Raw genomic sequence first — 13,470 nt, 5'->3', positions numbered from 1 at the left:
CTAATATAGCAGATTCTGAATCTTCAAATACAATACAGCTTTTCTAACTGGTGCTATCAGTCACACATACCAGGCAAAACAACTATAAACAGAATAGTACTGGAGGGAGCAAATAAATATAAACGCAGGAACAGTCGAGCAGTTGTCAGAAACAAATCGGTTATGCAATGTTCCCGTAAATAAATAAATATATAAGTGTTAAACAAAAAGGTTATCAGAAGCATTCAGACCTCTTCCAGTTAACACACCACCAGCCTATTCATGAGAAGTCATTTCTAAACTTCCTAAAAATGCATTTACAGCTGTGTAACAATACAATGTGAATCAGAAGAGCAACATTATGTTGGAGAAAACAGCTCGTTCCAAAAGTATTTGTACGTACAATTAAACTAAAGGAGACCTGCACTGTTGATGAGAACGAGGGAATGTCTGTCTGCCTTGCTAGGCACATTAAAAAAAAAAAAAAGTGGAAAATCAGACACTCCCAAATAAGATTTTTGGAGGTTATTAATATATCCCTCTATTAGGAGAAGCATGGAATGGACAATATTCCACAGATCCATGTGTGAAATGTCTCCTCCAAGCACCTCTTCCCTTCCTACGCAGGAGTCAGCTGCCTCCACAGAGCTAGCGGGATTCTGCAGTCACCCCGTGGGAGGAAGGGAGCGGGCCGAGGAAGAGCCCACAGAGCTGAAAAGTGGGGCTCTACACTCCAGCTCTGCAAAGAAATACGAACCATCCCCCCACTTTATGACATCCCTGCGCCCCTCCATTTTCTCCATCCCTACCTTTTTCTTTTTTTAAGGAAGTTACTGGATACACTCATAGCTCTGGTGGCCTGAACCATGAAGCCACTGGAGCTGTGAGTATGTCCAGCAACTTCAGAATATAGCAATTTGTGCAAGGGGGAACATTTCTGAAACCCCTTTGCCGTGTTTATCACAGCATATTTTTAAACATTATCTTTATTCTGACCCGCGTCCGCTCGTTTAACATCCCCCACTCACCGCAATCACCCACTCCTCTACAACCCCAGTACAGGGTGACTGATAAAGACGCATCCCTTCCGGGCACAGTCACTGAAGGCCCCTGCTCCATGTTACCTATCCGACATGATTCAATGGCGAATCCCACAAAAATTTAGACCACCTACCCATGCAGAGTAATCATCATGCAACGGGAGAGTAAATCGCGCAATAAACTCAGGCAGGCCGCCCATGCTGAGTAGTTCTCACATGACAAACGGATGAATCGCGCAATAAATGGAGACCAAAGCACAAAGTAATGATCGCACGATCCAAACAACTCTGCAGCTAAGAAGTTGGTGCTTGAAATTGCATATCGTGCTGGTTTGTGCCCCACTTTCGTCTGAACATGTGGCAGAGCCCCTAGTGTCCCAGATGCCTTTTATGGCGCTGTGCCCACTGGTGACAAAAGGAGGCTCTCCAACACCGCACTGCACGTTTCACAGCCAGGCTCCCTCAGCGGTTTGCCCTGGAGCTCAAGAGCCACGTCTCATCTCCAGGGAGACCCTGCCGGGACACAACTTTGGGCAAGGGGAGATTCAACGCCCCAAACACCTGTATCCAGGGGCCCTGCTCAAATGATGGCAGGGCAGACGCCAGTGACACCGTTTCAAGCCCTTGCTTGGCAGCCGCCGGACTCTTTTTAGAGCCGTTTTTATGATGTGACCATGTGGGGGGGGGGGGCCTAGCTACACACGTGCCATAAAGGTAACATGTGACAACCTGTGCATCCCTCAGCCATAGATCCCAGTCCCAAAGCTGGGGGCTGGGGGCGGGGGGGGGAAGTAGTTTCCTGACCCCAGTGCACAGCCCCCTGGGGCACAGCGCACTATAAAGGTAATGTGTGACAAAGCCCATGAACCATTCACCCATTGATCCCAGCCCTGAAGCCATGCCTGGGGGGGGGAGGGTCTCCAGACCCCGGTGCATGCCCCCCTGGGGCACAATGCGCCATAAAGGTAACTTGTGACAACACCTGTGCACCCTTCAGCCATTAATCCCAACCCTTAGGAGGAGGGGGCATCCAGACCCCAGTGTGTGGCCTCCTAGGGTGCAGCATGCCATAAAAGTGCCGTGTGACAGAGCCCATGCACCCCTCAGCCATCGATCCCAGCCCCGAAGCTGTGCCAGGAAGGGTCCCCAGACCCCAGTGCATGCCCCCCTGTGGCACAGCGCACCATAAAGGTAACGTGTGACAAGGCCAGTGCACCCCTCAGCCATCAATCCCAACCCTGAGGCTCACCTCCCTCCAACGCAGCTGCCGCAGGCTGATCTTGAGTGCCTCCAGGGAGGTCTTGGCCTTGGAGCTGTCCACGGTGACGTGCGGGCGCCGGGCGGCCCGGCCCCGACCCCGGCCCCGCTTGGGCGCGCCCCGGGGGCGCGGGGTCAGGGCCGCGGCGGGGGAGCCTGGCGGCTCCATCACTGGGCGGCGGCGAGGCACGCGCAGGCCACCGCCGCCGCCTCCTCGCCCGTTGCCATGCGGGCCCCGCGGCCTGCTTAGCAACGGCTGCGACGGCGGCCGCGCGGGGCCAACCGCAGTCACAAAGCGGTGACGGCCCCCCCGCGCCCCTCAGGAAAACCCCAGGCGCCAGGACCACGTGACAGATGCCATCTTGGAAGCGGGCAGAGCCCTCGGAGATCCCACATTCCATAAGGCGGAGGGAAGGAGCTGCAGCCATCTTGGAAGCGGGCGAAAACAGCTGTGGCTGGAAGCCCAGTGCTGTGGCAGTGGCTCTGTGCAGGATGCCAGCCCTGAGCTGCCCCTCGGGGTTTTGCCCACAGAAAAGTGACAGAGCAGGGTTTGGTTGGGTTTTTTCCTGTTGCAAAGCACTGAGAGAGGCCCCAGCTCTGGAGCACTGTTGGAAGTCCCTAGCAAATCTCGTTTGCATCCCTCACTGCAGCACCAGATTTAGGATTAAGCTACAGTTTAGGGCCTCACAATACAAAAGAAGAAAAAAAAACCTGGGCATTTTCGTTCTAAGATGACAAAAATAGACACAGATGTGGCTCCACTGTTATTAGTCATCTCAGGTTCATAAATTTGTGCACAAATAACACCCATTCCTCCTAAAATTTCACAGAAATCCATTTTTCATGGATTATTTTTATCATATGGGGCCTCTAAAGCTGGACATAGTTTATGGTAGGGCCTCAGGATGTCATAATCTGGTACTGCTGCATGGCTAATGCAGTGTGGCACCCCTAAAAGGAGTTCAAGGCATCCTGGGGTGCTGCATCTCTGAGCCCAGGGGATTTGGAGGGATGGCTCCAACGGACCTGTCATCCCCATTGGAACATGCTGTGGGCGCTACCTGTGCCAGGGGCTCCCCCAGCTTGCATGAGATCAGCTTCACATCAGGGCCCATCACACACAAACCAGCTCTTTTGCTTTGCCATGGCATGCGAAAAGGTGCACGATGCATGCAAAACACAGTGCATGCAAACCATGATCCATGCAAAACAATGCATGCGAAACACAATGCATGCAAATCATGATGCATGCAAGCCACGATCCATGTAAAACACAATGCACGCAAACCATGATGCACGCAAAACACAATGCACGCAAACCATGATGCACGCAAAACACAATGCACGCAAAGCTTTGGGTGCCATCCTGCGACAGCCTCCCTCAACGAACGAATGCCAGCCCTATTGCTCCGGGACAGGCAGCCATGCACGGGGACCGAAAGCGGGGCCCTGGAAAAACAAGGAGCAGCGCTTTGCTCCTAGACCTTTGCGGAAATGTGAATCTGATGCCGGTAAACAGGATTCTGGGTGCCACACGGCGACTAGCCATCACGTCTAAGCAGGGTTCTCCATGGCACAAGCAATGGACCCGTGCAGCATTGCCCAGCTAACATGAGCTGCACGGATTTTAGTCTTATTTTTCTTTGTTTTCTTCTTCTAACCATTGCAATTCAGTTTGACATCAGTGACAATTAAATAACAACTAAAAACAAGAAGGGGGGGCACCCTTGCGAGGCACTAGGTATGATCTCTCCAGACCTTTTCTGGATTGGTTGATGGAGAGTTTCCCTTACCCCTTCATGTTACGACAACTTTTGGTCCCCTGGAAATGGGAAGTTAAAACCCCGAAGAAAGTGAGGAGCAGCACAGTTAAGTAGATGTTCGTCCCCAGTGGGGTGTCAGCAGCTCAGGAACGAGCGCACTAAATGCTCAGAGAACTCTAAATACTGAGGATTTTACAAGTTCTTAGCCAAACGTGAACAAAATTGCCTTGAAACTAGGCCTAATGGGCAACTTCAGTGGCGCGCTGCCACCATCCACTTGTCACATTTAATTGAAAACAAGCTGTTAAAGGGGCTCTGAGGACCTGTGCTCCACTTCAAGCAGGATCTCTTTAGCTGTGTAGAAATAATTACTTGAGTCATAGGAAGGTGCTTTTTCATTTTTATCACTTCGGTGGGAGGGCTCGCGTGGGGAAGTGTTCAGCTTGGAGGATGCTGCAACTATTAGCAGGGAAGGGAGGCTTCCCACCACCCTATCACACGCCATCGATATTTCACTTCCTACAAATCAATGATTTGCCGTGAACAGCTGCATTCAAGGGGCCCCGAAATTTATTTTTTTCCATTGTCCGATTATTATTATCGTTATCTCTGGCAAAGGGGGACCCGATACTAAAAGTGTGCCAGGAGTCTAGGTACGGGTGTGCCTACCGGCCAAGAAGGATTCACCCCAGATGTAGACTCTTAAAAGCTCTTGCTTTGAGGGTCTGATTTAAAAATCTAGATGCTTCCAAAAGACGTAACGCCCGATGCCCCGATTACCACCCCCTGACATTTCTGAGTAATGCACCTGTGCTCTCTGGCTTTGAAAGACAGGCCACAAAGGCGAAGAGATGGGGAAGGGGAGGGTAAGATAGGAAAAGAAGAGTGCTTTCTCATGAGTCACTCCAGGATGGTTCTGGACAAGCCTCAACACAGTCCATTAGTCTAAAGCAAAGGCAGAGTAAGTGCAGCTGTGCCTGGGGCACGTCATCTGAATGCATGGCTTTTTCCTTTTCACAGAACTGAACGATGTACGGAAACGACGTGTCCTGCACTAACAACCTCTGCTCGCAGTCGGACATGTTCTTTGCCTGCTTAAAAATAATAGTTCTGGAAAGTGCAAAATCCCAAAACGGTGCGGTTCTCTGGGTTTACTGAGGAATAATGTCCTGTGTGACCCTATCCCACAAGAGAAGTAAATATTCAGGGACGTCGAGTTCGAAGGGCTCTGAAGTTTCTTAGGCTCTTATAAAAATCTTCTCTGAATGGCTCACTTCTCCTATTTAACAGAGTCTTAGCTATTTCCATATTAATTGTCGCTTAAAATAGCTGACTGGACTTGGCTTTCTTGGATTACATAATAATAGCTGTCTACAGTCGCTTGGGAAATGGGCTGGTTGTTGCCTAGCCTTAATAAGGACCTAATGAGACAGATCTGGCTGTTTTGAGGATGTACCTGTCTGGCACCAAGGGGCCCCTTTTGGCAGTGAGCAGAGAGCCCATGCACTAAATCGAGTAGGAAGTTGTAGGAGCAGAAAGACCCTTTAGAAAAGGGTGTGATGGTGTCTTGTTGCATCTGCTCTATCATGAAATAGAGGGAGTCCTCTTGCGTGTGGAAGGGGGCTGGCAGCACCGTGGTCTCAAGCAGGGTCTTGGGCTTTGGCATTCGCCTTGCTCCCTGGGCTGGCGTACTGTCAAGCACACTGCAAGCCCACCTTTTCTCTCAGGCCTCTGAGTTCCTAGCTATGAGGTCCTATGGTTGTAAGGGGAGTTATTTTATGTGCTGCTGTGGATTGATGTTGGGTGAGGGAGAGCCATCCGGTGTATATTTTGATGACGTTAAAAAAATACCTCCAAGCACCATGGAGCTGAGCTTTTACACACTGGTAAAAACAGATGAAGAGAGACAGGATGCTGTCACGCTTCCGCTGCATGACGAGGAGGTAGCCCCACTGCTGACAAGCTAGAGGAGAGCCAGGGCACTCCCTCTCTCTGCCTTACCTGACTTTTCTGGAGCCCTGCAATAGCAAAATTTAGTGCGGGCAGACAAGTTGCTTTACTCCTGTATACGTGCAGACAGATGTAATCCACAGTGCAGTTCAAATAATGAACTCGGGCTTTTCTCCAAGGTTGTCAAGGCACTTCACAAAACAGGAATTCACCAGGTCTCAGCAGCAAGTCAGCCATGTTTGCATAGATTCAACCTAAGAAGAGGTACGCAGTCATAGCTGTATACGAAGAAGCGGTGCATATGGCTCTGAGAGTTGAAATCAAGGAGTTGCTGCATGGGTATGGTGATTCAAGGAGCTGCAGAAGCAGGATACACACATTTAAAAGGAATTATGGTATTTATGCAAAAAGCCACAATGAATTAATAAGCTATTCAAAATTGTGCGTTTTAAACATTGTGTTATTATTAGGAATTGCACATGACCAGCTTTTTCTAGGACTTCTACCATCGCTTTAAAATAGTATTACGAACAACCTCAGGGGGTCAGAAGTACGCCAAGGAAATAGAAAAGGGGCTTTTATAATAAAGACAAATGACTCAACAACATGAGATTTTGTCCCACATGCAACTACGTTAAATCTGTCAAAATATTAACGCGGGGGGGGAAATCTGAAAAACACCTGATGGTCCCACAAGAACAACTTTTAATGGTAACAAAAATATGTATCCTTTAGGGATAGTACATTCAATATAAAAACAGCAAATGCCGAGTGCCCTGTGTCACGTAGCCGGCAGGTGGTGCTGCAATCTGTGAAATGTGCTCATACAGAAAGCAGAACACAGCCTCCTGTTAAAATCCATCAGATTTTGTCGGAAAGGAGGATCTATATAAAACTAATCAGAATTTGGGACATAGCACCTGTAACAGGAATTGCTCTGTGCTACGGGGACACGGCTGAAATGTGAAACGAGGAGGAATCATTTTAATAAACGTAAGAAAAAGATGGGGTAGGTGCTCAGGCAGTGATTAGAAGGGGGAAGAAAAGAACAAACGGTTCCAGGAAAATCAAGATCTCACCTGTTGGGGTCTGAGCAGACAGTAATTGGAGTTAGCCCATGAGCTCAGACCACAGGAGCTGCGGGACTGCCCTCCCACCCTCATCTGACTCTGCCACCTGATGCAGGGAAGAGGGAGAGAAAAGACAGCATCCCCACTAAGTGCGTGATGCTGCCCACACCGCAAGAAGAAAGACCCTTCCCCGCAGATGGCCAGCACAGCTGAAAGTACAAGGCTTCATCAGCCTGGTAATGTCTCATCACAGCAGCCTGCAGAGCTCCGACTATCAACTGAAAATGACCTTATAACGAATCCCGCCTGGTGTCACAGGGAGAAACGACCAGGCAGGGAAAGGTCCCGGTCCTTCCTGTCATAGTCAGCAGCCACAACCGATTGCACACTAGTCGCTTTACAACAGTACATGTTCTTCATATAAATCTCACAGATTCCTCAAAGATCCTGACTTTTCTGCTCCAGCCCTGAGCCAGACACAAGTCAGGAGTATGGAAAAAGACTGTACCTAGGGCACGGGTGGTCTCCCCACATTTTTCTTCCTATCCTTTGGTCCTTTTAGGAAGTGCTATCAGAAGGATGCTCTTGAACTCTGCAACTGTCCAGGAGACTGGACGGTCACCTTGCTGGGGGCACCTGACCCCAGCTGTCTTTCCTGCTCAGTGAAGGGGGCTGGACCTGATGATTTTCCAAGGCCCCTTCCAGCCCTTTACAATCTATGACTCTATGAAAACTTCAGCAGTGCTAGAAGGTGTTGGACTAACATACCCAGGGACTGGCATCTTTTATCCATCAAACACAGCCGACACAGGGTTAGCATCCTAAACTAATAACCATTCATCCCAGCCCTTTCCTGGTGGATCCCCTCTAAGAAGAGAGGAATTCAGTTCCTTGAGGTCCAGTCAGTCTTGGGCCACTCTACTGAGACTGCCCAAAAGGCTGTCCACCACTGCTTGCACGATGGGAGGATGGGTGTTTTTAGTGAGGGCGTCTGTCTGCAAACACATATCAGGACACAGCTGTGGCTCTCCAATGCCTTTCACACCAGTCACCAAGTAGCCACCAGATGGAAGCAACTGCTGAGACTGCTAGCAAGGGCCACATTTAAACAGCCGATCTACAAGTGAAAGGCTCCTTATTTTATTGCCTGCCCTCCTGGCCAGTCCTCTGCAACACATGCTAGCACTTCATCACCATAAACACCAGCAATAATGAAGGAAAACCATGGAAAAGCCAACAAGTCTCATGAGCAATGGAAACATCCAACAAAATGATTGCAGGGAAGGAGGATCTGTGTATATATAATTTGTAGAAATCAATTTTTCCAAGCGGTTAATGATCTACTACGGCGATACACCAGATACCTGATTTTCATTAGTCTGCATGGATGAAACCATTATTTCCTGTTGAGATAAAAGGGGATGGTAGACACTGTGCTGCAGGAAGTCAGCCTGTACATAGTGTTCACGCTGTGCCAGGTAAGGAGGTAGAGGGGAGGTAGCCTAGTTAGATGGTAGCAATGGAGTGGCAGGAGCAGAGTGCATCCTGCTATATCCTGCAAGTTAGATCCAGCGGCAGGAAGCAGAGCATTCATTTTAAAGCTCACTCTCTGGTGAGTCCAAGGGAAATTCAAAGTTACCGTGTGCTCCTAGTACCACACCTAGACTCCTGGCAGCCCCGGGCAAGCTTTTAGTATCGGGCCCCCCTTCATCAGAGATAATGATAATAATTATCAGACAATGGGGGGGGAATGACCATTTTGAGGCCCCCTCTCTGTCCAGGCAGATGCTTGGTTTGCCCATGTCTGTGTGTTCCTAAGCATGGACCTGCATGCTGGAGACTCCCACCTTCAGATGGATGCAGAAAGCGATCTTGATCTAGCCAGGGTTATATGCTAGCACATGCACAGAGTATACAGAGGGCAAAATACTCCTGAACTGCTTTTACCCAAAGAATCTCTTCAAGGCAGCAGTAGCTGCAACGGCTCTTGTAGGTGGAGGGACTGTCTGATCCGCGAGACAAGGTTTGACATAGAGGAGCATACGGGTACCCACATGCATTTGTCAGTACAGCATCCCATGCCCTAAAGCAAGAGAGCTGTCCCATTAACTACCTAATGAAAAAGAAATCTGGTCAGGAAGAAGCCTGTGTTTCAGTCCCAATTTAACGGTCTTTGCACCTGTAAAACAGGGAAACCAAGTCAGCCAGTTGCCAGACTCTGCCTCATGCCACCCATGCCCAAGACACCGGGGAAGCCAAGATTATCAAGTAATCACAGGACTCCAGACGCTGGTTATTTAAAACCATCATAAAACATGCAATCAAAATCATGAGTTATATCTAAACAGCCACACACAAGTAACCTCCTCCAAGCTACAGAATGAGAATTATTGCATCGAGTATTCAGTAAATCATGTTCAACAAGGAGTAAAGTTAAAACTAAGATGCCTTCATGGACAATTCTCAAACGTGGACAAAGACCCACTGTATCGAGTTATCTGCAGAGAACTAGCCACTCAGCTCTAAAGTAAATACCTCTGTCTGTAATCACAACGGGCGTTTTTTCCAATTGTACCTTTCCTGATCAACAGGAAAACAGTGTTTTATAAAATGAGAAGTCAGAGGAAAACTTGTTTGGTAAACACAGTCTCTCTTTGGGAAACATCTCTGTTGTAATTAGGCTTCCCAGGCTGGGTTTAAATTGGTTTACATAAACCTCTGCTCACAGTGTTTATGTTAGACTGTTCAAGATTTGTGGCTGACCTACATATCCCAACAAAACGTTTGCTGCATACTTCTGAAAAACATTTGCATGATAGAAGATGACGAAAATATGCATAATTGCAGATGACATTTTTCATTCCTAAATCCTCTTGTACAGAACTTTGGACCCGGCCATGCATGAAAGAGGCTTGTGATTGTAATGGGCAGATTTTCTGGCTGCGCTAGAAATCCCAAGCTTCGGGACATTTGGCTTCTGTTTCTCCCTGAGCACCACACATCTGGCGTGACCACCTAACCAAAGGGAACCTCGGCATGCCGAGCGCACGCCGGGCACAGACCGAGGGGGGTTGGCAGGGATGAAACCCACATGCTGTGGGAGCCTGTTCACTCCCCAGCACAGCTCAAGAGATGCATCTGTCCTGCTGTAACCCAACCCGAGCCAGCACGGGGGAGTGCAATCTAAGTGCAGCTGCACCGCAGCATTTACAAGACGTGCTGGGTGCTCCCAGGATTAACCGAGGTCCTCCTCTCTCATCTGACCATCCTGGAAATCAGAGGAGGGAGTTATCCAATGTGAAACAGGAACCAGCCGGGGTCAAAACATTTAGCCCCTTCAGGAACTAGGTTCGCCTGTCTTTAGGCTGGCGATTTAAACCCGCAGAAAAGCTTGGACTCAGCCGCGAGCAGTGCTCCGGCTTCATTCAAGCACAAGCAAGGTCAATTCATTTGACCAAGGTCAGGAAGAGAAGCTCAGGCCCCTCCTTGCTTCCAGCTCTTCTGCTCTGTCTACTGGGGTAGGAAGCACAGGGGCGAGGCAAGGGACCTCTACCTCATCCTCAGGCTTTGCGTGATGGCTTCCAAGGTACAAGCAGCTGGCTGGGAAAGCTAGTGCACGTTTCTTTTGAATGCGTCCCCCAGGTCCGAGATCACTGCCGGATTACATCCAGGGGAACTGACAGTCTCTCTCTCTCTCAACAGCACTGCTTATTTTTGCTTCACTAACGTCTTGGGTACAGTAATTAATTGGAAATAAAGAAAAAAGACACTCACCAGATGGAGCTGTCCCAAGCTCTGAGAATACAACCAGGACATGTTTTGAGGGTTTTTAATGTTCAGTCTCAAAATGCTAAGTTCGTGGGGGTGGTAGGTCCTTTTCCTCCCTCACATCCTTCAGTCCCTTGTGCTGTGCAATGGGAAAGGGCTTTAAACATTGGCTCTGTTACCAGAATGGAAAAAGCTAACAACCCCCCCCAGGCTTTTAATTACTGTTCTAAGGGGCGACCTGATTCAAACTCAAAGTCAGGGAAAGACTCCAATCAAGCCCCCGCTATTTCATTATTCCCTCTCTACTATAAAACTACTGCACTTTAGCCTCTAACTTAGTGGCCTACCCCTTTCCATCCCACAGACCAAACTGGCCCACCGTCTGCCAACCTGCAGCCTTAAAGAGGGACCACTCTGCTTGCTTGCATGCTCTGACCAGACACACGGTGCAAGGCACTGCTCTGAAAATGCCTGTTACACCGCTAACGGCAAATGCCTTTGCCTGTCTAAGGGCTGTCCAGCAGCATGTGACAGGTCCAGCACCAATTCCTCACTACAGATCCACACTGGAGATGGGGTGCACTAGCAGGTGCTTCTAAAACTGCTGTGACACAAAGCCAAAGGAGCCTGACATACTAATCTGAGCGTAAAAACTTTGAGACTTTTCAGATCATCAAATGTGCCAGAGTGCTGCAATGAAGATTTTCCCTAGTAATGCCTTTTTCCTGCCTTGTTTTTGCTAAGCCCCATCTTATTTATTGTTTTAATCTACATAGCTCTGCAGTGCAGAATCTAGTCATTTGTCTGACAGGGATAAAATGTTACCGGAAGGATGGGGGAGAAATCCGGACTCCAAACCTGGCTTCCATTCAAAGCTTGCAGCGCCCTTGAGAGGCACCAAAGGCCGCTGTGCAGGTCCCTGCAGCAATGATGAGTTTGGAGAGACCCAGCTGAGGCAGACTCTCCCTATGCCTGAAGAAGGGCGTTTGCGCCCGAAAGCTTGCAAAGAACAATTTTTCCAACTACTTAGTTGGTCTAATTAAAGATACCACATCTACCCAAAGACTGCAGGACTGGCAGGTTCAGTGCACCATGCCCGTGTGAGAGAGAGGAGGAAAAGGCAAGAGCATTTCAGGACCGCACAGAAAAGAAGCCCCAGGCATGGCCCGAGAAGCCCAGGCAGGATGATCCTGAGAAAGAGCCAGAAGAGGGAATGCTTTTTGGATAAAGCACGGGCTGGAAAGAGGCTCACAACCACAAGCAAGAAAACCGTCTCTTCCTCTCTGCCCCCTCGGTGTTCAGGAACAAGGCTTTGCGCGCACGCTTTGTGAGCGAAGAGCACTGCGTCATCTACCTGACCCCAGCACCGCTGTCTCCTCCCGACACAAGCGCCTCACTCGGGTCACAAAGGGAACGGGAGGATGGGTTTGTCTGCACGGACTGTAGCCTGCTATCAGCTCCTCCTGTTCACCCGCCCTCAGCCTCTGGAGGGGAAGGCCTGCAGCTCTCTCCCCTACCTTGAAGCCAGGGTTTTATTTTTGTCAGCAAACAGATGTTTTAGATTTAGCCATCAGAAAACTAGTCCCAAAGACAGACATAACCATTAACCTCAGAGCAGCTGAGCCTGATGAAAAGTCCTGGAAAGTTAATGAACACAGGGAATTACACACCTCATTTCAGTTGTAACGGAAAATATCCTGGAGCTGCAGACTCTGAACTCATAATCACCTGAGTCCTTCTTTTTCCAGCATTCCCACAAAATTCACCCCCCACTTCCCCAAAAGTTTTCCAGTCTGCATCTCACTGGAGAACAGCGGGGCTTTTGGCTTGTCCTCGTCAGGACAGGACCAGCCCTACGGGACTAAGGGCACCGGCTGTTCCAGACAGCGCCCGGGCCTCGCAGTCCCGCAGGCGCGTGCTCGGGCCTGTCGAAAGGCCGTGGGCCGACGTTTCAGCAGCCCAAGCCGCGTGGAGCGGATGCGCGGCGCTGAAGGGAAGCCAAAGGCAGGGTGTCGGGAACCACCACGGCAAGTCATGAGCTGCAGCCGCGCTAGCGTCTCTTCCCCTGCTGCTAAAGCCAAAGCACTTGGGCAGACGAGACAGCAGCCACTTCGGCTGGCTTTGGCTGAAGGGCGCCGGGGAACTTAATCTCTTGCCGTGTGTCCCCACATCACTCTGAACATCTTCCCGGGGCCTTGTGCAGCCCGGTAAGACTTTGCTTCCATATTTTCATAATTACCAGAACCATCTTGCGCGGCGGGAAGCAAGCGTGCGAGACGAGCCCGAGGCCCAGGATCCGCGGGCGAGGAGAGCTGGCTCTCCTCCGTGAAGCGGATCCCGCCCTGGAGGCGGCCAGGAAGGGAGGGGGCGCAGGCTGCAGGCGGGGTGATGGACGAGCACAGCGGAGAGAAGAGGCCGCCCCAGCGCCGATGCCACCAGCGGCGCCAGCGCCCGAGCTCCTCGCACAAGGCAGTTCTGTCACGGGCCGGGCCCCGGCTGAAGGGGGGAGGGCTGGGCGCCGCACGCAGGTAGCGAGGGGCGCGCGGCCCGGCCCGGCCCGGCCCGTAGGCCGCGTCGCGTCGCGTCGCCCCGGGCGGCGGGGGCAGGCGCGGCCCGGCGGCCGCACGCGGCGGCCCGCGCCCC

General features: G+C 50.4%; 1 protein-coding gene across 8 annotated transcripts in view; it reads right to left on the bottom strand.

Moving 5' to 3' along the window:
- TTLL11 (tubulin tyrosine ligase like 11) overlaps window positions 1–13,469 on the bottom strand; it is a 117,674-nt gene extending 104,205 nt beyond the window's left edge. For 4 of the 8 annotated variants that reach the window (XM_090022923.1, XM_090022926.1, XM_090022921.1 and 1 more), the window contains exon 1: window positions 13,067–13,469. Coding sequence is in view for 5 of the 8 variants with exons in the window: in XM_090022921.1 (XP_089879047.1) it covers window positions 13,067–13,075 (9 nt within the window). In the remaining 3 variants the exon portion in view is untranslated. The other 4 variants (XM_090022922.1, XM_090022920.1, XM_090022924.1 and 1 more) reach the window with 3 other exon arrangements.
- Window position 13,470: the final 1 nt, after the last annotated feature.

This window comes from Crocodylus siamensis, chromosome 11 (genome assembly GCF_052110815.1).
Source record: "Crocodylus siamensis isolate JL-2025a chromosome 11, ASM5211081v1, whole genome shotgun sequence".
Taxonomy (NCBI): Eukaryota; Metazoa; Chordata; order Crocodylia; family Crocodylidae; genus Crocodylus; species Crocodylus siamensis.
The sequence above is the reverse complement of the archived record's forward strand: the minus strand, read 5'-3'. Positions and strand labels throughout refer to the sequence as shown.